Consider the following 24,709-nt stretch of genomic DNA (forward strand, 5'->3'; position numbering starts at 1 on the left):
GATATTAATTTGAAGTTTTTACATAAATAATATCAGTAGAAGAAATGAGATCTCTTGATTATCTTACTATTTGCATCATTCATAGAGTAGTTGTTGCATTTGAGCTTGATTTTAACTTCATCTGTGACATGAGCTTGTTCATATTGTCGTTACCATATCCAATAAAGGAGGAGTAAACTGACAGTCAACGTAAAATTCGCTAATTTCATAATGTATTCTCTTAATACAACTCCAATTCAATAGGGGTTGATCGAGGCATATAATAGTATAGATGTTGTTGTATTTGCAGCTTAATTATATATTTCTATCACACAAAAGTGAAATTGGTTGTTGAAACTACTCAATCATTTATGATATATTAATTCTCATAAGATCCATAAAGGAAAAACAAAAAAAATTAGCAAATCATTTTTTTTCTTTGCCTTTTCCTCCAATATGTTTACAAAATGTATAAAGAGATCTTTAAAAAAAATTGGAAAATGGATATATTTAGACCATGCTTGATCAAGCTCTTTAATTTCTAGAAATAATCTAAATTAGAACACTACAAATATAAATGAATTCTATCTTTTCTTTCACTAATATAATAATATTACAAGCTTAATCCCAATTGAAGATCCAAAGGTTTACATGAACTTTTTTGTTTAGTAGATGAAGAATTATCCAAAATAGTTGATGGAGGCTTCATATAATTATTTCCTCCATGTGTAAGAGTAAATGTATAATTGTTAGAATCTTGATGAAATGGCCACTTTGCTCCTCCTTCTTCTGATGAGACTTGATAATCATAATTAGGGTTGAAACTAATTTGGGATTCTTCATAAACATTAAATTGAGGATCATAAAATTGATAATTAATAATATTATTGTTGTTATAATTTTGATGATGAAAAGGTTGAAGATAGCAACTTAAGCTTGCTTTTCTTGCTTGAAGTTGTAGTCTTTTTTTCTTCATTCTTTCCTTTTTATGAGCATTTTGATGACCTCCCAAAGCTTGAGAATTTGCAAATTGTTTTAAACAATATTGGCACTCAAATTTCTTCATTATTTCTTCATGATTTGATAATATTTTTTCTTGATGATGAATATTTCCTGATGAAACTGTGGAAGCTGATGATGAATTTACACTTTCTTGATCTTCTTTTGATGAATTATTTTGGACTATTTTTGGAGATTTTTTTGGATCATCAATGAGCTCAAAACCAAATATTTTAAGTTTCTTGTTGTTGTTGTCGTTGTTGTTTTCTATACATGATTTAGAAGAGGATTCATGATAATTTTCTCCATTTATATTGGATGATGGAGATTGAAAAGTACTAGAAACAACATCTTTAGCCATGTTAATTTTTCTTGAGAAAATGAAATGAATTTGAAAGAGGGAATAATAAAAGAAGGATGATGTTTTTGTGTGTGACTTATGATGGACTAATTTGTGTTTTGCATACTCTTCCTTATATAGTAGATTTCAATGGATTTTTGTCTGGTATACCACTCATGTGCATTGACACGATAAAAAACTTTTATACTATCAATCAATATAAACTTAATTTATTATAAAAAATTAATTAATATCATTGATTTTTGATGGACGTCTAATTTACTTGTAATTATATTATAAGTGATATATTTAAATAAGAAAATTACTATTTTTTTATGAATATCTCTTCGATCGGAGATGATTTACTGGTAATTAATTATATTATAAGTGATCTGATTATGTGAATATTTTTATATTTGTGTATAAAATTTAAATACTTTTGACTATATGCAATGCAACTACTTTGTTTTTTATATATATTAAAAAAAATGGCATAGGGCATAAATGTAGCAATAGTCAATATTAAAGAAAGAGAGAGAGGAAAAAGAAAAGTCATAATTAGGAAGCTGTCTCTCATGCAATATAAACAAATCTTGTAAAATATTAATGCATTAGATATACCATAAACTTTTCCAACCAAAGAGGATTCAGTGTGTATGATTAACGACTAAAATAATCATTTATTCTTACTTTAAAAAAAAAATTGGAATTAAAAAACATGCAATTATAGTACCACTTGATTACTTAAAAAAATAAATAGAAATATTCCATGCTTGAAGAGAGGAGAATGTTTTAAATATTATAAATGCAAAACAACAAAAAAGTCAAAGAAAGATAGAGGATGTAATCACCTGGAAGGACTCAACAAATCTATCACTGTACTTAAAAGGTTTATTTATTACTTGTTTTATTGACCAATTTGGTTAGTGGATTCATGTATTGTCCTCTATCAAAACTTATAAAATACTAAAAAATCCAAGTTCACCTATTCGTCATTCATTCTTAAGCAGAAGTTTTGAATTCAAATCTTAAATAATAAAGTCATGTTTTTCGTTATTCATTTTTAAACAGAAGTTTCAGATTAAAGCTTTAAATAATGAAGCCATATTTCTCGTCATTCATTCTTAAATAGAAGTCTCAGATTCAACCTTTAAATACTAAAGTCGTGTTTATTGTCATTCATTCTTAAACAGAAGTCTCAAATTCAAGCTTTATATACTGAATTTGTGTTTGTTAGAGTCTTAGAGAGTATTTTACCCCACCCCTAATATGAAATTTCTCGATGCAAATCTAGATTTAGTTGGCCTTGAATTGATTAGTGAATTCATGTATTGTACTCTACCAAATCTTATAATAAAATACTAGAAAATTGAAATTCACATTTTTGGTCAAAAATTTTGGGTTCGAGCTCTAAATATTAAAATTGTCTTTGTTGGAGAACGTTTTATACCCTTTCAATTGGGATTTCTTAGTGAATTTAGATTAAGCCGGACTCCAATATAGATATCATACACCCTATGAGAAATTTTAAAAAAATGATATTAAATTTGATTTAAATAAACATCTATGGGTGACTAGTCCCATCTACTACAGAACACTAAAATTATGTTCATGCACTACTAAACTGTAGAGTTGTGATTATTCATCACTTAAATGAAGGTTCTTTGCAATTATCCAAACTCCTATTCACTAAAAAATGTATTAATAAATAGTTTAATCTTGACCTTGTCAAAAGGGATGTAATTAAAATAATAATGATGGAAGAGTAGTTGTTAAACAAAGGAATATTAAGGAAGTGGTTGATGAGGTAAGCATATATACTAATAAAGGTCTTCTATGAGATCTGAGCATATCTTCTTAGAGCAAACAAACCTTATTAATTTATTTGTTTAAGGTGAATCAAGTCATCATCTAATATCATTTAAAAAAAATAAAAAATATACTTATCTTATTAAAGGGAAGTCTCGGAGGAATGATAAAGTTATCTTCGTATGATTTATAGATTACAGGTTCGAATCATGGAAGCAGTCACTAGAACTTGCATTATAATAGGTTGTCTACATCGCATTCCTTGATGTGTGGCTTTTTTCTGAACTTTGTTAACGTAATATGTTTTGTGCACCATGTTATCCTCTTTAATTTTGTATTACATTATATTATAATACATTAAGCAAAGGCATTTGTGTTGACAGTTGTCCCCTTTGGATTGGGACCCATAAATTGTAACTTTGTGGGACATGTTAGAAACTATTAGATTTTGTGTCTATTCCATTGTGTTGCAAGATCTTCCATTGGTGAATATGAATAGTCCACCAATCAATCTTTTCATTCTCATCAATTCCCACTCCTTTTTCTTCAATTTTTTTTTTTGGATTTTTTCCATCTCTTTTTAGTTTTTTTTTTTTAAAAAAAAAACATGAAGTTGGTGTCCAATATAATTAACTTGCACAAATTTTAACTATTTTGTGTATTTTTATTATCACTCGTCAATGTAACATAAATAGGATAATTTTGCTCACCAAAATTTAGACAAATGAAATTTGATTCCTAATTTCCAAAATTTACATATATATCATTGACTAATAATCCACACACTTGGATGCTCTTTCTAGTCTATTTGAATGCTTTAAGAGAAGAATTTCAACTAGGCTTGTCCTAATCAGACAATTCATTTATATCAACGAATTAATTTTTGGTCAGATGCTTATTCAATTACAATAGTTATTATCTTAGAAAGTCTTCTTCTCTTTTCTTTTTTTTGACAAAAATTAAAATTAAAAAAAATGACTTTCTGAGATAATAATCATATGTTAAGCAATTACTCCCTATAACTATATTTGAATTTTGAAATCAGCTCCTACATCAACATGTGGAATAAATTCTTCAATTTATTTTTGAAGGACTAATCTTGGATTAGAATTTTGGTGGGTGGGTGGGTGGGGTGGGTTGGTTTGGTTTGGTTTATTAATCTTGATTGATTTCTTCTACATTTTATGTATCTTATTCCTATCTTTTGCCTTTGTGTAGATTACAAGATCACAAAATGGCCCCTACCATCAGCTAACCCCTTTAAAAAGTCTTACTTTCATCCATTGTATTTTACTTCTAATCCTAATCAACGGACAAAATCCCTTAATTAAGAAACCCAAGTATTATTTTAATATTAATTAAGATTTTACCCAAACGAATGCCAAAATTGACATGTACAACCAACATAAAGTCAAAAATATTTAACTAGAAAAAGAGAAGCTTCAATGAAGCATGGTTTGTTCTCTAATTTCTTTTCTTTGGTTTGATTAATTAATTAATTAACTAATTAATGTTAGCATGTCATTAAGGAATGTTTTAATTAACTTAACAATATTTATCGCGTGTTTAATAGAGCTATTCCATGACTAATTAAGACAATTCAAATCAAACTTATTTCAAAGAGTTCATGAAGGAAAATGTTTTCTTGGAAAATAAGTTAATTTTTGACTTATTTTCTCATGTTTGGTTGGTGAGTAGAAAATATTTTCTAGAAAAGATTTTATAGTGTTTGATTTATGTATGAAAAATATTTTTGAAAAAATATCTTTTTATTACTAGAGAGTAGAAAATAATTTTTGAATTGAAATTGAAAATATTTTTTAAAAATAAATTTAATTTTTTTGGGGGTGTGGGGCTCGCGGGGGGTTGGGGGGTAGGGGTGAGATGGGATACAAAAATTAAATATTTGAAATTAAAAATATTTTTTAAAAACAAACTTAATTTTTTTTGGGGTGGGGGTGGAGGGCTGATGGAGAGGGGGGGGTCGCGGATAGGGGTGGGGTGAAAAAATAAAAATTTGAAATTTTTTTTTAAAACAAACTTTTTTTTTGGGGGCGGAGGGGGGTCAGGGGTAGGGGTATGGTGGGGTGAAAAAATAAAAATTGAAAATTGGAAATATTTTTTAAAAACAAACTTTAACTTTTTATTTGGGTGGGTGGGGGGGGGGGGTAAAAAAATAAAAATTTTAAAATTGGAAGTATTTTTTTAAAACAAACTTTAATTATTATTTTTTTGGAGGGGGTACTTCCCCGTCTTACCGCGGCAGTTGGCACGAAATTAGCCGGCACTTCTTCCTCGAGTCCTTCGCGCAACGGGCGGGGATGGGGTGAAAAACAAAAAATTGAAATTGAAAGTATTTTTTATAAAAACAAATTTAAATTATTTTTTTTTGGGGAGGGGGTCAAGGGTAGGGGTGGGATATAAATAAAATTTTGAAATTGAAAATATTTTTTAAAAACAAACATTAATTTATTTTATTTTTTATTTTTTTTTGGGGGGGGGGGGGGTTAGGGGCTGGCGGGAGGGGGGGGGTCGGGGTGAGGGTGGGTAAAAAAATTGAAGTTGAATTTTTTTTTAAAAAAATAAGCTTTAAATTTATTTTTTCAACAAAAAAATTGTAATTTGAAGTTGGAGGAAAGTTTTGGAAAATGTTTTCCTTAAGTTTTGAAGGGAAGTCATTTTCCTTGAATTTGAGGAAAATGAGTTGATTTGGAAAACATTTTACCCAACCAAACATGAGAAAATTGAAAAACATTTTCCGAAAAATATTTTTCTTCATACCAAACACACCCTAAATGGAACTTTAGGTGGGGAGAAATTTAATTAAGTTCTTTAATCCAGATATTATATTTAATTGTTGTCGTTTAAGTAGAGCAAGATAAGATAATAAGTAACAAGAAACAGGAGTAATATTATGAAATGTGATAATATAAGTAATCCCTCTGCACTATTTATGTTATATATCACCAACACCGGTGGTGATGAGTGAAAAATACTATTTTATTCTTAATCAAAGATTTTGGTTCTTCGGTCTGAGTCTCTCTAATTATGAAGTCGACATTTTTGTTAGGGAGCCTTTTACCTCTTAATATGACACTTTCTAATGTGACTACAAATTTAGTCAAATTCTAATACAGATACCAAACATTGTAGGAGTGATAAGTATTATTTCATCCTTAATCAGAGATCTTGGCTTTGATGAGTCCCACTAAATATAGAGTTATCGTCTTTGTTAGGGATCACTTTACCCCCTAATATAACACTTTCTGATGCGAATACAAATTTAGTCAAACTTTAATGTGAATATCAAACACCGTATAAAAAACAAACAAACAAACAAAAAAGTTAGATCAAAAGATGTTGGGATTTTTAGTTGAACTGGGCATATGCCATCTGTCCTCCAATTCAAAATGATTGATTTAAGATTTTATTCTTTAAAAAAAACAAAATACTAATGCCACTTATATCACCAATAGCATAATTGGCAATGACAAAACCACTACTTATTTAACTTTAGAAATATTTTTGCAGTTCAATGTACAATAAGATAACAAGTGTACAATCAATCATATCATACTATCTAAAAATCTTGCAAAGTGTCCAAATTTTCTATCTATAATAATATTGAAGAATATGCAGAGAGTTGTATATATATAATTCAAAAATTGGACAATAATATGAAATTAATTAAGTTAGTTGCATGGGAAAGAAAATGGACAATATTGACCATAAACCTAATATTCTAGCAACACGTTAGTTTATTAATATACCTTATTCTAGCTAAGATGAAATATTGAATTAAGTAGTTGTGAATGAGATCATGAGAATCCATTTGAATGGTACAATAATCAATTGAGTAGGGACTAAAGTTTTCAAACTCTCTAGAGACATGTTAATTAATTATTTATATTATTATATAAAAAGTGTCCCCACAAGTTTAAATAAATAATTTAGTATAAAGACTTTAGGATCAAAAAGAAATTAAAAGCACAAGTTTTTGTACCAAAACTTTGATGGAAGTTGATATGGTCCCTCTATAATTTTATCCACACATGAAATAAAACTTGGGTTTTTTTATTGTATGTCTTTGATATAGAGAAAAAAGTTTATTTTATTTTATTTTATTTTTCCTTTCTTTCTTGAAAAAGCATGAATGGAAATCATATCTTTTTGGATTTTAATAAAAAGGATATATTTGCTAGCAAAATCTCCAAGTTTACGGCTAAAAGATTTTCGAATAAATGTTGTCTAAAAATAATAATATTTAGTCTATTTTTTCGACTGAAGATCTGTTTTAGAGATCACAACAAATTGTTAGAAACTTTCGGTACTTGGTGTCTCAACTACATTTGACATTTCATATTTTAGTTGAAGTGTTATCAAAAGAAATTTGTTTGTCTGGTTTTGACTTGACAGTTGACACAAATAGAGGCAGAACCAGCTTGGAGTTTTAATCATTATTTATACATGATTAAAATTACTTTTTATGCATATATAGTAAATGTCAAACTTTCTTCGACTAGTTTGTGTGTTTACTTCTTCAGAATTTTGAAACCCTTAGTGAAAATTCTAACTCCACCACTAGACATTGAGCTTAAAAAATAAAGTAAACATTTGAATCTTGTGATTTATGAAAGAAGTAAAATGTATAAAATGTTCATTAAGCTAGTGGTCTTAAAGCATGTCATGTAAAAAATCGAAATTAAAAAGTTGTCTATAGAAAAATAGATGAAGCTTCCATTGCTCCCCAAAACACATTTTTTTGTGTTTAGTTAACTATTCATCTGCCGCTATTGCGGGAATCACTAGATACAAACTCAACTACTTAATTTTCAAGCAAAATTAAGTACTTGTGTTTGGTTAACTACTTGAGATGTTTGGTCAAGTCCTATAGCGAGCGAGCACACAGACACACATACATAGTTCGAGCAGAAAACAGTTCACACAGACACTCGTGCATTTCCATAGCTTACATGTAGTTCATACCAAAAAAGAAAGCTGATCGACAACGGGTTGAAAAATACCTTAAATGGGGTATCAGCACCAGATGGTACGTTTAACGTCACAAACTTTCTTGTTTTCATGCCGGAGGGTTTACTGGTGTGTAATTCCATAACAATGAGGATAGTACAAAAACAAAATAGTAGCAAACAACAAAAGAATCAGACTGCTTTTGGCAAAATATTTTGCCCTATGTAGGAAACTACAGAATCGACAAGGGGTTAACAACTGATCCATACAGATTCGCCCAGCTAGAACGAGAAGGAAAATACATGCTCTACAGACTACAAGGCATATGCAGAGTTGCAAGATCTCACTTCAGCTCTCATGGTTTTTGTGTCAAAGCTCCAGAATGTATCTGAATTGCATCAGTTCATGTAATCATACTTGTCTCCTGGCACGAGATGCTAATGCAAGCAGAATCTTTTTTCTCGGACCCTACACATTTAGGCATCTCTTTTAGGAAAAGCTAGGAAAGAAAAAAACCACTATCTGAGAACTGTTAAACCAATAAAGCAAAGGGGTTAAAAGACGGTATATTTTAACGCATGCCAAACTACAGATATGTCATATGGAAAAGCTGTTACTTATTCCCCATAATCAATTTCCTTTTGACTTACATCCACAATATCGTGGATGTCGGGTTGAAAATAACAGATGAACACGAAAGAAAGGCTCCCTCTATCTCATCAGTGTGGATATGAATGCTATCCTGCTCCCTTTTCTGAGAACGTAAGTCATGGCTTCTCTTTTCAAATGAATGACTTTACATTAGTTATAGGAGAAGGATTAATATATGTTCCTCGTAAAATATACATATATCGAGGGAGCATACATGGATCAATGTATTATTTTATCAAAGAAAAGGCTGCAATTGTGAAAATGGTCTCATGTAACTTTGTATTGTGTAATATATTTTAAGGATTTCCTAGTCGGAAAGTGAATACAGTTTGAGAGAAGCTTAAAGAAGAGGTAAACTTCAGTTTCTGAGTGCCGCACATGAGAGAAAAAGAATTCAATTAAGCAGATAGGGAAAACCTAAAAAGCATGACTGTAGACACCCCGAAAAAATGTGAGAACAAGAAAAGAAACACTCCTATATACAACAAAATCCAGAGCATTCAACTGAGAATACTAGGTCTTCAAGAATGATCAAATATCACATTTAATAAGAAGCATACCATGGGAACTCCCAACTCTTTCAGATCATTGTCACCCATCTGCTTCAGTGAATACAAATCCACCTGCAACACAGAACAAGGTAAATATAATAGCTGAAAAGAATTTACACCTACGATTAATCAACTATTCAATAGAAAAAGACACATCAATACATTAAGAAAAATGAGTGAACAGAGTTTAAGGACCACATCAAATCAGCAAATCGAGCCCAACACATCAGAAAACATGAATAGATATCCTAAAACCCTTCTCTGTGACTACCCATACACGAAAGACATTCACATCTAAACTTGACAGAAAAATGATGTGGGAGGGCTACAGCCTGCAGAGCTCCAATAAGTACTACAGTACCTGCAACCTCAAGATGAATTCCTCATTGAAATTACGAATTTTTACACCATGCCGCGAAAGTTGCAAGTATTATAATAAGGTCATTAATACATACACACTATGGGAACCAGGCTTCTCCCTGGGCTCGTGTTGGCACTACTCCTTGGACCAATGCACAGAAAATATCATCATGCCCTTTCTCAAGCAAGGAAACCACCTTGCTGTAAGTTGTTTACCATTTTTAGTTACCCGTAGAAGTCACCCACACCTACTTCACTCTAATGGCTATCGTCCAACACATAACAGTGTCACTGTCAAATTCTAGTTCTGAATCCACTAATCCAGTCACAGTACATGGCAAACACATTGCAAAAAAGCGTGTTTCTTTAAGCTCATGTTCCCCTGGGCCAACCTTAACAATTCAGTCTTTCTGGTATTCTGTCGTCACACTGACTAGAAAAGAAGAATGCTACAGCTCCATTCTTTAACTTTTTCCACCCAAATTGTTCAATTCTTAACTTCACACTGAATGTGCTCTTAGTTTCTGTCAGAATGCTAACAATCCTTTACAGCCACAACCATTAATTTCTACCTAACTACTTAAACATAAAATTAAATTAACCATAAAAGGGTTACACATCTAGCATTCTTCAAATCCCTGATCTGGGCCAACTTTACTGGGCATAAGTACGGAAATAATTTCGTTCCTTGGATAAATGAACTTTGAAAGTATTTTGATGCATCAATTGCAAGAATGGAAACCCAAAGGGGTATTCTCTTCTCACACTTGCAACATCAAGTAGATATGAACTATATATATTTCTCAAAAGTTCAATACTCAAAGCAAGTGACCATATCAAGTAGCTTGAATGCAAAACCCAATCCATAAGATCTCATAACTGAATACGAACAGTATAGAGCTTCAACAAGTTTTAATGGTATATAGCATTCATTGATGCATGACTTCATTGCTTATCTTAAAATTGCAATGGTGCTTAATATTAATAAAGTTGAGATGCTTCACCAAAAAAAATATATCAACAAAGTTGATACTAATAAATTCAATGATGTTGCAACTGAAATGATACTAGAAGGTGATAAGCATACTTCCTCAGCCTTGAAATGGATAGCATATTTCTCTAGACCCAACGAGTGCAAAAAGCTATCAACAGTAGGTTGATCCTCAACCTGCATTAAAGGAAGGAGAAAGAACTTTAGAGAGGAGTAAACCAAATTTCTTTAACTTCTTATGTTCTTTTCAACCTCCAATTGTTATACATCATGCTCAGTATGCAATATATCAAGACATGGCTATGGCCCAATTTTTCAGACAAGAAAGTAAAAATGTCTAATCATGCCAGTAGCTAAGCATACCACTTTATCTCTGATCGGGAATGAATACACGCTCCATAATTCCACCATACAACACCAAATTTTTCCAGGACCCAGTGAGGTTAGTCTACTATAAAAGTGAATAATTTTTTAAAGAAGAATAAAGTCGAGAAGGTGCAAAGTGCACAAACACCAACATGATTGTAAAGAACACAACCACAGAATATGAAAAGCCAAAAAATATCCAAAAAGAGACATTTGTAATAATTCTCAAGAATGGATAACAGATGATCACAAACAAGCAAAGCCCTCTTTCATTATTACTTTGGACTAGGTTAACCATTTTTCTTTTAGCAACGCTTATCTATAAAATATATGTTTTTACAAGAAAACAACTTGATGTTTATGAGCATCTGTTGTAATTAATATTGGTATGGAAGTGATGCAGAATAGCACTTCAACTATCAGAGCTCACATACTTGATGGCAGAAGTAGTTTGCGGCCCTGGGAATAGGATAAATATAAGGTTTGATTATCAGGAGAAAATCTCACCATATAATCATCTAAGTTATCAATATCTCAACATAGTAAAAGAGGAAACAAAGAAAAGGCATAAAGTCAAGTAGATTGTACTGCATATGAACTTTTCTGCACTAGACTCCGCGATTGAGGGATTGGGGCACGCAATGGTGCGACAGTCTTTCCAGGCCCGGCAGGTTGGGATGTGTTTGACAGGTAACCTGTAGAAGTCATGGGGCGTGAAAGCTCAGAGACATCTTTCCTTGTGTATGAACTGAGTCTCGGGTCATCATAAGGCGTCACTGGAGGTCTTCTCTGCAGTTCCTCCCCTCTCCTTGGTGGTGAAATACCTCTAGAAGAACTATGAACTCCATCTGGTGATCTTCGCCTTAAACGATCCAGTGTCCAGGGGGAATAAGAATTCCTTATTGAGTCCATCATGGGTAAAGCATCTGCATTTCTTGCTGAGGGAGCTCGTCCCAGTATGCTCACACTCCTTGACTCGGGTGTATTATACCTACCATCCTTTAGCTCCGAACGGTGCCCTCTAAAATCCCTGGCTTCAGGCATGTACTGTCTTGAATCTTTGATTTCAGGCAAATATTCTCTAGAACCTCTTGAATCAAGCATATGCTGTCTATCATCCCTTGGATCAGATACTCGTGGTCTATTATCCCTCGGCTCAGGTACTCGTGCTCTATTATCCCTTGGCTCAGGTACTCGTGCTCTATTATCCCTCGGCTCAGGTACTCGTTGTCTATTATCCCTCTGATCAGGTATGTGCTGCCGTGAACTAGGTTTTGCTGTTGAAGACTGAGCAGGCCTTGATAGGAAATCACGAAGATCCACCCCATTCTGCTGGCCATTGCTTTGGCCTCGGTCAAGTGCAGTTTTCCGCATGATTTTATATCGCAGGTCATCTTTACCAAGCCGCCCATCTTCAATAAATCACAAGGAACAAAATTAACAATCTTGAATTTGGTTGTACATGCAAGAAACATGAATATATAGTGGAGAAGCAGTGGGATTATTACCTTCAATGCCACTAGAGGCACGAGAGCCCAATCTACTTCCATCTCCTCGCTGACTGCAAAATATGAAATGTGGATATTGTGTGTGAAAGCATAGAAATTACTCCTACAAAGGGGTTGCAATCACCACATTCCATTCATAGGAAATTTCGTTTTCAATATTTAGATTACAATGCTAACAGTTATGTGGTTAGATTTCAGTTTACATTTAAATAAATTAACAACCATTAGTTTGTTGTTCTTCTTCTTCTTTTCCTTTGATAAGGACTAATCATTGGTTTCCTCCCATTCATAAAATGTTTTAAATTCAGTATGTTGCCACAAATTAACGCTAAACATTCGGCATAAAATCTAAAACAAAAAGACCAATTCACACAACTAAACAATTTCGAGAAAAACGAAAGAAAGTTCACCGTTTATTATTGAATTCAGTTGTTGAATCTGCAATGCTACCTAGTCTATCTCTGACAGACCGTTTATTCCCAACTGCTGGCCCTGAATCAGGAAAGGGATGATCTAATACAGGTCCTGCCTTCTTTACCACCTTTCAATTTACAATGAAAAACCAAAATCAAAACTTTGTCACAAACAATATCAAATTTATCAACATCTCCGTAACACCATTTCCATAACATAATGTATCACTATCCCCTCCAAACCTAACAATGAAACATTCAAAGATAAATTCAATTGTGTCTCTCTGCAACACGAAAACAATCAAACATGCATTCAACGAATTGCAATAACGAACTATTTCTACAGGATATATCCTCCGCAACAGAAAACATGGCATGATTCTACATTTCTAAATTTAAATTACCATAAAGTAAACAAAAAAAATCATATAAAACTGATGAAACAGCATCGTTTCTCCATTTCCGAGCATCGAAACTTCAAAAAAGCAATAGACGGAAGAAACAAAGAGAGACTCGAACATAGACCTACCTGACCGCTGCGTCCTAGGGTGATTGTAATTCGAGAACTCGAAGCCTCCGCCATTTTAACAACTCCGAAGCCCCTATCTCGGCAAATCAATGTATAGGCCGGAATTATACCATCAAAATCCTTCAGAAATGGCGAAACAGCAGCTCCGATACGAAACTTGAAATCGGGCTTTAGGGTTTCACTGCAAGAGATGTAGAGGTGGGGGTGGGGTGGTGGTGGGGGGTTGACAGAGGGTCTGTCTTACTCTGTGTGTTTTTTTGGTGCCAAGTGTGAATAGATCGGTGATGCGCACGTGACCCCTGAGCGCGTACAATTCAGATTCGTAGATGGGCTTTACAGAAAAATGAAGGCCCAATTGAATGGGCTTTGTAGCTTCCATCATTTGGGCAAAGTAAACGAATAGCCTAATTCTAGTTTGCAATATTACGAATATTATCATATATGGGTGCATCCAGATATACATATTTCAGGATACATGAGGTCAGAATTTGGGTTCGCATACATTTGGAATGAATAGAGAAATCTCGCTATTTACCCTCTCATCTCGCTTTTCACTCTCATATCTCATTCGTGTATCTGGTATCCAAATACATGCAAATCACACTAGATACATGTATATAGTGTGTATCTAGAGTGAGTCGCATGTATCTGGCAGAGGCAGAGCCAGAATTTTTCAATAAGGGGGTTCAAAATCTGTAGAAATAGACACACGAAGCGGCCGAAGGGGGTTCGACATCTACTATATATACATAAAAAATTATTTTAACCATGTATAAATAATATAATTTTCTGCCAAAGGGGGTTCCGAACCCCCTAATACTAAGGTGGCTCCGCCCCTGGTATCTGGGATACATAAACAAATCTCGATTGCCTCCCTCTCATCTTGCTCGACAATCTCATATCTCGTTCATGTATCTGGTATGTAAATCACACTAGATACATGTATATAGTGTGTATCTAGTATAAATAGACAAATCATGTTTACCTCCCTTCCATATCGCTCACCACTCTCATATCTCGCTCATGTATCTGATTTGAAATATGATATGAAATTATTAAATAGTGAGATAAAACATAATTATTTTAAACTATAGAGAAAATTAGTAAATATGATAGAAATGTTTGTATAATTACATAGTTTCTCCCTTATTGAAGTTACAACTATAGTTGTATAAAATTTTATAAGTTTAGCCGCTTGGAAATCAAATTTTCACTCACAAGTCACATCTTAAAATGCAAAAAAATTGTGTATGAAGTTTAGCAGCAACTTTCTATTTTTTTGGTCTAAAATTGTAGAACAATTATTTGGCAAATCAAAATTGAATACACGAACTTCATCTATTTATGACAACTTCGAACATAAATCTCTTAAGTTAATTAGCTTCTCAAAATCTATCTTCATATATGTACTCAACTTAATTTGTTAGTTTCCTTAAATTACTACCCATGTGAATTGTGATCACATGGAACGTGTGTGTTTACTTGTGCAATTTTATGCATATTTAAATGCATATTTGTGCACATCCCAAGTTGTAGAGCATAGATATTAAATGAGACCAAATTAAAAGATACGTTTATGTATTACATCTAGTATTTACTTTCTATATGTGAGTTATTTATGATGGCTTTCTTTTTGTTATTCCTTTGGCCCAGGAGTGCAAGGAAACCAAAGGTGATATAGGTTTCCTCTTATCCAACAAAATTGGTTAACTTAGACAAAGTCATGTTTATTCCATTTTCACTTTCTTAACTTGACATTTGGAATAAGTACTCTTACTCCATCACTTAATTTACTTCTTCCAATCAATCATACTTAAACTAATATATAGGTAGCACACAACTTCTAATCTTTTTGTATCACCTTTGAATTTTATATTTGAACTATCAAATGTATGAATTTTTTATTCGAACTATATATCGCCAAATATTTATCAAAACACACCTTAACTATCAATTGTTCACTTTTCCTACCTCAACAATGTTGGTATTTTAAGTATAGCAAAATGGACAATTGATAATTAAATGTGTTTTGATAAATATTTTATGATAATTCAGGTAGATACTCGCAACACAAGATATTCAAGGACCATTAAATGAAACACATGGATTATGACATGATTTAGGAGTATTATAGCTTTTAGAAGTGTATATTCGTGGAGATATAGGTTAAGACTTAAGAATATTATGTCAAACAAACAATAAAATATTGCTTTAATTTTATATCTCTATGAGCAGATGATGAATCAATAGTACTAGAAAAAGGGTAGTATTTCACATCAGAGATATACAAGAATATAAAAAATGAGAGATAATTTAAGTAATGGGTATATATATATATTTTGAATCCCAACAAACAAACATAATCATTTCTTTGGAGAATAAGGTTACAAAGGGACAAGATTTGATGTAAAAACAACGTACGTTTTCCATTTAACACTTTATCTATCTATTCTAACTATTTATAATTAATTATTATTGTTAAAATAATAATAAAATATTCCGTGTAATCTTACCAGAGGAATCTGATGTGGCTAAAATATTCATGCCAGAAGACTAGTTTATATTTATAGTAAAATAAAGTCTAAATCATTGAAAATGTCAAAATTCAACATATTCAAGAAATTTAAATATGTTCTATATTGTGTCTTTAAAAGTGTGGATCGTAGACATTGGGAGTGAAAAATGAAATTGTAGTTGTTTGTATTTCTTGTAAAGGTAAAGAGACTTTTTTTTTTATGATAGACTCTTGAATAAAGTAAAACATATTTACAGAGGTTTGGAAATGAAATGGTAATAATTAAAATCATGATGAAAATAATAAAAAAAAATAATAATAATAACAACAAATAATAATACGATAATCAAAATCATATATATATTATTTATGGTAATAACAATTTAACAGGCCTAAGAGTTAGATATTATATTATTTGCCTCATGAGTGAAAACATTTTGTGAATCCATTATTATTTTGTCATAAATTATGTACAAAAAAAGAAAAATAATAATAATAATAATAATAATGTTCAACTTATATAATCTGCTGTGCAGTTTAATTGAAAATGTTGGACACTGATTTGAACACTAAAATGAAATTTCTTCAAATATTTTGAAATAGAGATAGTAATAGAAAATGTGAATTATTTGATACGACTCGTTTATAATTATGCAAACACACCAACTTATTAACCTTTCAAAAATCACAATAGATCGCTACAAGGCCATCGAGTTTATAAAAAATCAGCCAAAATAAAAGCCAGAAAATACACTATATTTGTGAATATTTTATTCTTTATTTTTCCAATATTTAGATCGATAAGCAACAAATATGAAGTTAAAAAAATGTAGCACACCAATGATCTTGATATGTATATTTTTTCATATTTTCATGAAAATTAAGGAATAAGAAAAGAGAGAAGATATCTTTTTTTTCTCTTCAGAATTATGAAAGAAACATCAAGAATTAGGAATATTACACAATTCTAGATCTCGAATTCTATTTACTTCACCTATCATCAATATAATCTTTTTTTTTATTGTCATCAATATAATCGCATGTATATAAGACATGAATTAATTATATCGAAAATAGAACACTAATAATGTCTTATATAGAGAGTACAAAAATTATGAAGCTCAAATAATATCATCATCATGATATATATGATCCCTCAAAGAACAAACAAACAAACATTTATTTTATTACATGGTTATAGAAATATTCAAAAACTCACCGTCTCCTTGATATATATTCTAGTTAGTTACACCAACATAGTATATATATCTCGAACCAAACAACATAGCAATGATGTATCACACAAAAGAAGAAAAAAAAACCACAAAAATTAATTATTTTTTCAAAAAAAGATAGACTAAATAGTAAATATTGAAATAAAAAAAAAGGAAAATGATTTCTCAAACTCGCACACATAAAATCTAAATTAGTCGGACCAGTAGGCTTCAATTCCCCGGGAGGGAGAAATAGAAAGAGCATATAGAAGACTAAGAAGAAATTAACCATTTAACCTTCTTCACTCATTATATATAGTTGTGAAGTAGCTATATATAGCTAACTAGGGTTTCTTCTTCTTCTTCTTCAAAGTGCCCATCTTCAATCTACAACAAAAGCACCTTCTTCTTCTTCTTCTTCTTCGGGATCTTGATCTTCTTTTTCTCTTACTCTTTTTCTCTTTAAGTTCATAAGAAGGTAAAAGGAAAAAGATTTAATATGATGAAAGTGAGGGAATAATGATGAGATCAAGAGGTTATTAGAGGATTTGATGATTACTAATTTATTTATTTTTTTGAGAAATTATAGATGCAAATTCTTAAAAAAAGTTTTTTTTTTTTTTTCTTCTTACTCTTGATGATCTTTCTTCTATATCATCATTGAGAGAAAAAGAGTGTATAGAGAGAGAAGTAAGAACTTATATTCTTTCTCTTTTCTTGAAGTTATAATATGTGACTTTATTTCCTTGTATTTTTTTAAAAAAAGAATGTAGATAATTATTTTCCAAGAAAAGAGACTTTTTATTATTTTAATTTTTCTTGGGATAAGTTTTAAGAGACTTTTTTTTCTTTACCCTACAATCAAGCCTAATTCTCTTTGTGATGATGAATGATCCCCCTCCTTATTAGGTCAAAGCCAAGAGTCAACTTTTTATATCATAAGTACTTCTAATGCCAAATTATTACTAGTTTCTTTTGTATGAAGTTTTTGACAAGATTTAAAAAAATCCACATAAGATAATTAAACATTGATGTTCATTAAAGTTGTTAATACATCATAAAGGATAAAAGATAGAAGACCATAAGTTTTTTGTATATATAAGTGTAATAACAGAATTTTTACGCCATCAAGTTTCATGCTGTATCAAGTAACTTTTTTTTATTTTCAAAACTACAAATTCATATTTTAAGGAGACTTACTTCTCGATATCCTTTGAACGATCAAACTTACACCGATGATTTATATAACTTAATATTTCTTTTTAGGGATAAGGGTCTGAAAAATACCCCAATTTTGGTCGAATTTGCTGTTGCGATACTAAACTTTCATGAGGACCTATTACCTCCCTAGACTATTTAATACCGTATTTTAAACATATAAATTTGCGCACGTGGACATAAAAAATAATGCAAAATTATAAATAGTAATGTGTCCACGTGGGCACATATATACCTTTAAAATACACTATTAAATAGTTCAAGGGATAAAAAATACGGTATTAAATAGTCTAGGAAGGTAATAGGTCCTCATGAAAGTTTAGTATCGCAACAGCAAATTCGACCAAAATTGAGATATTTTTCAGATCCTTATCCCTTTTTTAAAAAAGGAACTTATGAAAGGATATAGAGAGGAAATCAATGCCCTAATTAAGGACAATTGCTCATTGGTCAATAATTATGAGGAAATTGCTCGAATTCTTGTTTGCGTTTTTTCTACTTTCATATCTAGCTAAAGATTCAATTGGTGACAACTGGATTTTTTTCAAAATTAATATATAATTTAATATTACAACGGAAGAATTTGACTGTGAAAATATATAATTATCTCGTCTAAAAGTTTAAACCAGTTGAGAAAGCATGATATGACAACTACTTCATTGTTATGTCTCAACAATAATCCTCATGTGAACTTACTGATTTTTTTTTATGGATCAAACATGTCAAGATAATTTATTTTCTTTCCGGGTGGCTAGCTATGAGATTTGAACATAAGATTTTTGCATGATATCATGTTGAACTGTCTAGTAGCGAAGCAAAAAAAAATTACTAAAAAAATTCAAAATATAAAAAAGTAACCATATGAAAAAATTCAAATACATATTGCTTAGCAAAAAATATTTCTATAGTATCATGAGTATTCATGACTACTAATTAAGATCCACCCAAGAAAACATTATTAATGAAACTAAAAAATGATGATTCGTTAATTAGGGCTAAACCTAACTTGTCATACCAAACAAGTACATAATAATCTAATTAAGAAATGAAGAGACAGAATAATACTGTTAGTTACTAAATGTGGTTGAGATCACCTTCTTTATAATTAAAACTTAGAATTACAGAAATAATTAAAACTCCAACTAAAAAAGTGGCAGACATGATAGAAATATGTTACAGTAAAAAGGTAAGATAATATAATAAGGGACAACGAATAAAGAGTTCATTAAAAAGTTAGATGACATATTGAAAAGTAAAATCAACTTGTAAAATTATTATGACAAACAATTTTGTTTGGATGCTAAAGTCAAAGGTTTAATCTTTGTAGATTATTTTTTTTTGTTGCTAAACCAAGTACACTATGCTAAGAGAATAATCTGATGATCATTCTATATGTATATAATATGTTAAATCTTATTTATATATATTGAATCTCTTTAGTAAATATTCAGATTATAGTTACCACAAGAAATTAAATCACCTCCCACTACCCCCTGTATATCTTACTTTATATTTGACTCTTAACAAAAGTTACCACTTTCCATTTTAGTGGTTTGATATTTATATAGTAACATTTTTTTTCTACTTTTTTTCTTTTTTTCATTATGGTTGATATACTATAGTTTGGTGAGGTTTTCTTCTGATGTCATGCTAGGTCATCCAAGGTATAATGAGATGCTTCTCAGTACGTAGGTAAATAATATTAACATATTGTATTTACATTTGAACAGTACAATATTGAATATTTCAAATGAGTTACTGATAAAGATTATAGTCATAAATATTAGAAAAAATATCGTATATAGTAAATGTTGATGATGACTGATGATTATAGTGAAAATTGGTAATGGTAATTGTGCGGTGCGAGGTGGTTAATTTGTGTTGTACATACATAGTTGATGGTGGTGCGATTGATGGCGATGGCGATTAGTAGTTTGGTGCGAGGTGAGTGGTGACATGACAATGTTATAAACTTACAATGATGGTGGTTAATAACGATAATTAATATAAATAGAGTAATAATATAATTGTCTTGTTTTTTTAGTTTAAGGATATTTTTTATATTTTTAAAGCTATTTTGTTAGTTAAGGGATATATTTGAGGCAAAACATAACCATAAGAATATTTTTGATGTCGAATTTAAGTTTCAGAAGGCTTCAACTTTGTAATGAGTACTGATTGTATACATACAATAATATAAAGGAACAAAAGGGAAGTCATAATTTAGGTGTGAATAATAAAGTCTCCTTTAGCAAATTAGGGAAGCATAATAAGGGCCACCTGCCACCATTCTTGTGCAGCATGCCCCCACAAATTTTTTTCACTCGATATTCGATATTCATAATAAAATATTGATTAATTTGAATCCATGGTGTACAAGTCATTTAATGAAAAAATGCTTCTATGACCTTTTTCATATTCAAAATCCGAATACAAAACTTCTCATGATTAAGAGTAGTTAAAAGATCCTATTCATGATTATTGATCCCACAATTCCATCTTCCTTTTTTTTTTTTTAATTTTAATTTTCATTCAGTGTTTGATACTCATACTTATCACTGATAATCGCGCCTCAAAGGCCTATTTAAGGCGGAAGAGTTCTTAAGATGATTCTTTTCATATTCAAGATTTGAACTCGAGGTATAGCTACAGAAAAACATATATAACAACAAATTTTATCTATCCCACCGCAATCTTTATTGGTCCCACAATTCATTTTTTCATTATAATCTTCAATCCTTCATTCTTCAAGCTGTTGGTTATGTATGTGTCTTTTTTCTACTATGACAGTGTGACACAGAGGAATGAGGAGGACAACATCATCAATTCAGCATTCATTGCTATACAAGAAAAAAGAAAATTCTTTGAATTTGTAATTCTTAAGTTGTTGACACCTAAAATGCAAAATTTAATTAATAATAACTGTCACAAAAGGTGTAGAGACATATAATGTGTGATTAGATCTAGGCAGATTCCAAAATAGGAAATTGGTGAATTAATAATTTGAATATAGGTTTTGAGCTTAATTCAGATTTCAAAAGTTACTTTAAATGGAGAAGAATTGTCCAAATCAGGAATCTCATCGATTATCAATGTGGTACATTTCTCTTCAACAATGTATTAATTTCAAATTTATTATGGGTAAACATAAAAATATCTTAAGAAAAAGACTAAATTTTACATATTTTTATCTCAACTTTGTAAAAATATGACATATAGATCAAATTCAACCCTAAAATATAGCTCACAAGAGGAGGATTACTCAAGTCCATATGAGTATATCAATCCATTTTCCTATTGATGTGGGACTTTAACCACTCTAACACTCTCTGTCATGCTCAGACTCAATTGAAGCAGGGATTAAAAGCTCAAACAAGGATGAACATGACTCTGATTGTTATAACTTAAATAATAATGTAAAAATTGATCCACGAGGTAAAATTGCTAGGGCTAAAAGTAAGGAGAAGTTACAGAAATCTCACTAGTTTAGGAGCTAATTACTTAGATACGCTCTAGTTTGCAATATTACTAATCTTATTAGATTTTAGTGCGTCCAGATACATGTATCGGGATATATGAGGTCAAAATTAAGTGTATATATGAGGTCAAAATTAAGTGTATATATGAGGTCAAAATTAAGTGTAATTTATTCTAGATACATTGTATCCAAATGGATCCGCATGTATTTGAGATACATAATGAATCTCGCTCGCCTCCCTCCCATCTCTCTGGCCACTTTGCAAATTACACAAGATACATACAAATATATTTATTCGGTGTGTATCTCGTATGAATCGCATGTACCTGGGATACATGACTATCTCGCTCACCTCCCTCCCCATCTCGCTTGCCTCCCTCCTTTCTTATTTTACTATATCTGGTAGCAAAAATATATGTATCTAGGTGTATCTTTCTCAATATATGATAGAAAATTCTTAATTGACGATAAGATACATAATTATCTAAAAGTATAAATATAATAAGTATATATAGTATGAATTTATTATGTATGTCTAAGATAGTTTTTCCAAAAAGTAACTAAGGGCATCATTATTTTTACGGAAAAGGGTCAAAATTGCTCCCGAACTATATGAAATAGACCATTTATACCCTTCGTTACATTTTGGGATAAAAAATGCCCCTGCTGTTATCCTAAGAGACCACAAATACCCTCAAGAGTTAATACCCCAAATTTTTGTTGACGTGGCAAGCCACGTGGAACTAATTCTTCCACCTAAGCATTGCCAACTAGGATTCAGTACAAAAGAACTAGACCTTTAGCGGCAACAACAGTCGCCACAAAAGCCCAGAAAATCGTCACTAAAAGTTTTTAACATTAAATTCTAATTTTGTATTTTTTTCTTCATTGTTTTTAAAAAACCTAATATGAAATCGATTAAGTAGGAGTTTGAAGACACTATATGTTTTATTTTTATGTCATATGTAAATGTATAAAATGTACTATGATGCATTATATATATATAGTAGGAGATTTGAATCGAGAAGTAATTTTGATTATTTTTCGTAATAATATTGGATGTTTTTAATATGGATATTGCAAGTTATTTATTTTAGAAAATTAGGTCGCAATCGAAAATTAATTATCATATTTTTTTGTTGAAAAAATAGGTTTTACTAGCGAATGGTTGTTGGAGCCTTAGTCGCCACTAAAAATCACTCATGACCTTTAGTGGCAATATTTTGGGATTTTGTGGCGACTTTGTCGCCACTAAAAGTGAAGTTCTTTTGTAGTGAATCTTAGTTGGCAATGCTTAGGTGGAGGGATTAGTCCCATGTGGCTTGCCACGTCACTAACAAATTGGGGTGTTAACTCTTGAGGGTATTTGTGGTCTCCTGGGATAACTGCGGGGGTATTTTTGATCCCAAAATGTAATAGAGGGTATAAATGGTCTATTTCGCATAGTTCAGGGGCAATTTTGACCCTTTTCCGTTATTTTTAAGAGCCCAAGGTGGCTTGGCGAAAATGGCCCGAAAGTTTAAATAACATTTCTATGCCAAGACATAAACAAGTTTTCGCACGGATTGTCCCTATTTTGGGGTAGTCTTTAAATTTTGTCTCTTAAATTGGTGGTATATAATTTTTGTCTCATACTTTTCGTTTAATAAAAAATTGTGGGCCAATATTGTATCTTTAACTATGACCATCTTTAACTATGACCATATTTTTTGCGAGATTTGATATAAATTGTGTAGTATCTAATTTACAAGGCATAAGTGTAGAATTTTTTTTACTATGTCCGGCAAAAGTTTTGTAGCAATAAGTTATATATGCCTCTTAACTGAACTTGTACTGACACAAATTCTGTAGAAGCTAAGTTATGTCTTATAAAATATAACTTGTGTCTTGCGGGTTTTTTTCTTTTTCTTTTGAGACATAACTTGTGCCTTGCGATTTTTTTATTTTTTAATGTCAAGGATAATATCAATTATTTTTTTTACTCCTTAAATTATTGGAGGACAAAAATTGAAAAACCACAAAAGCTAAGCACCATTCATCTTGAATGCATTTGTGTGAATGACCCAGACATAAAAGGATACAACTCATAGCCACAAAAACGTACTATAGCCCAAGAATCGAAGCCCAAAGCCTCTTTGATCTACTAGGCATACGATTTTTGAGGGCTAAGTGCTCGTTTTGGCGCATCATTTAATTTGTGTTCGCTTTTTAAATTTTTTTTTTATAAGTTTGTTGGTTTTTGGAATAATTTCAAATGAACGTGATTGAAGTTGAAAATTCACGTATGACTTCAGATTATTTTTTTTTGAAGTACGATTTTGTGAAGGTCAAACATCAGGTATATTTATTGAAATTTGATATGGAGGCCAAGATCAATTTCAGACATTTTTAATAAAGTTGTGGACTTCACAAGACTAAATTTGAGATATTTTTTTACTAAAGTTTTACTTGACTTGTCAAGGTTTCAAACAATTATTTTTTTACTGAAATGCATGTAAAAATTAACTAAAATTTTAATCATATGTGTGAACTTTTATAGTCTGCACTTCTATCATACATGACCAAAGTGAATGTAGAAATTAGCTAAGTTTCAGTCACGTGCGTGTAAATTTTTTTGTCAATAATAATAATAAAAATAAGTTTAAATTTGAACCATAAGTTCCACGTATTATAAAACAAACCCAAATAATCAATTTATCAAAACACCAACAAATCTAACAAATTCGTAAGAGCCTTTTAATTTTTCATGTAAAATTATCTACAATTTCAGTCATGTGTGTCTGAATTTTTTTTGCTAAAAAAAAAGAAATTTTGTTT

General features: G+C 31.0%; 2 protein-coding genes across 3 annotated transcripts; both read right to left on the bottom strand.

Moving 5' to 3' along the window:
• Nucleotides 1-397: 397 nt before the first annotated feature.
• LOC125830782 (zinc finger protein 5-like) lies at nucleotides 398-1,415 on the bottom strand. Its single transcript, XM_049509951.1, has one exon. The coding sequence runs from the start codon at nucleotides 1,337-1,339 to the stop codon at nucleotides 593-595; it is 747 nt and encodes a 248-aa protein (XP_049365908.1). The 5' UTR covers nucleotides 1,340-1,415; the 3' UTR covers nucleotides 398-592.
• A 6,959-nt stretch (nucleotides 1,416-8,374) lies between these two features.
• On the bottom strand, nucleotides 8,375-13,663 carry LOC125830734 (uncharacterized). 2 transcript variants are annotated; one of them, XM_049509902.1, is made up of 7 exons: nucleotides 13,468-13,663; nucleotides 12,936-13,066; nucleotides 12,526-12,578; nucleotides 11,606-12,429; nucleotides 10,748-10,828; nucleotides 9,310-9,372; nucleotides 8,375-8,566 (listed from the first exon to the last, which is right to left on the bottom strand). In XM_049509902.1, the coding sequence occupies exons 1-7, from the start codon at nucleotides 13,519-13,521 to the stop codon at nucleotides 8,510-8,512; spliced, it is 1,263 nt and encodes a 420-aa protein (XP_049365859.1). In that variant the 5' UTR covers nucleotides 13,522-13,663; the 3' UTR covers nucleotides 8,375-8,509. The 2 variants fall into 2 exon arrangements, with proteins under 2 accessions (XP_049365859.1, XP_049365858.1); XM_049509901.1 differs by having other exon boundaries at nucleotides 11,606-12,432.
• Nucleotides 13,664-24,709: the final 11,046 nt, after the last annotated feature.

This window comes from Solanum verrucosum, unplaced genomic scaffold (genome assembly GCF_900185275.1).
Source record: "Solanum verrucosum unplaced genomic scaffold, falcon-dt-bn FXZP01000154.1, whole genome shotgun sequence".
NCBI lineage: Eukaryota > Viridiplantae > Streptophyta > Magnoliopsida > Solanales > Solanaceae > Solanum > Solanum verrucosum.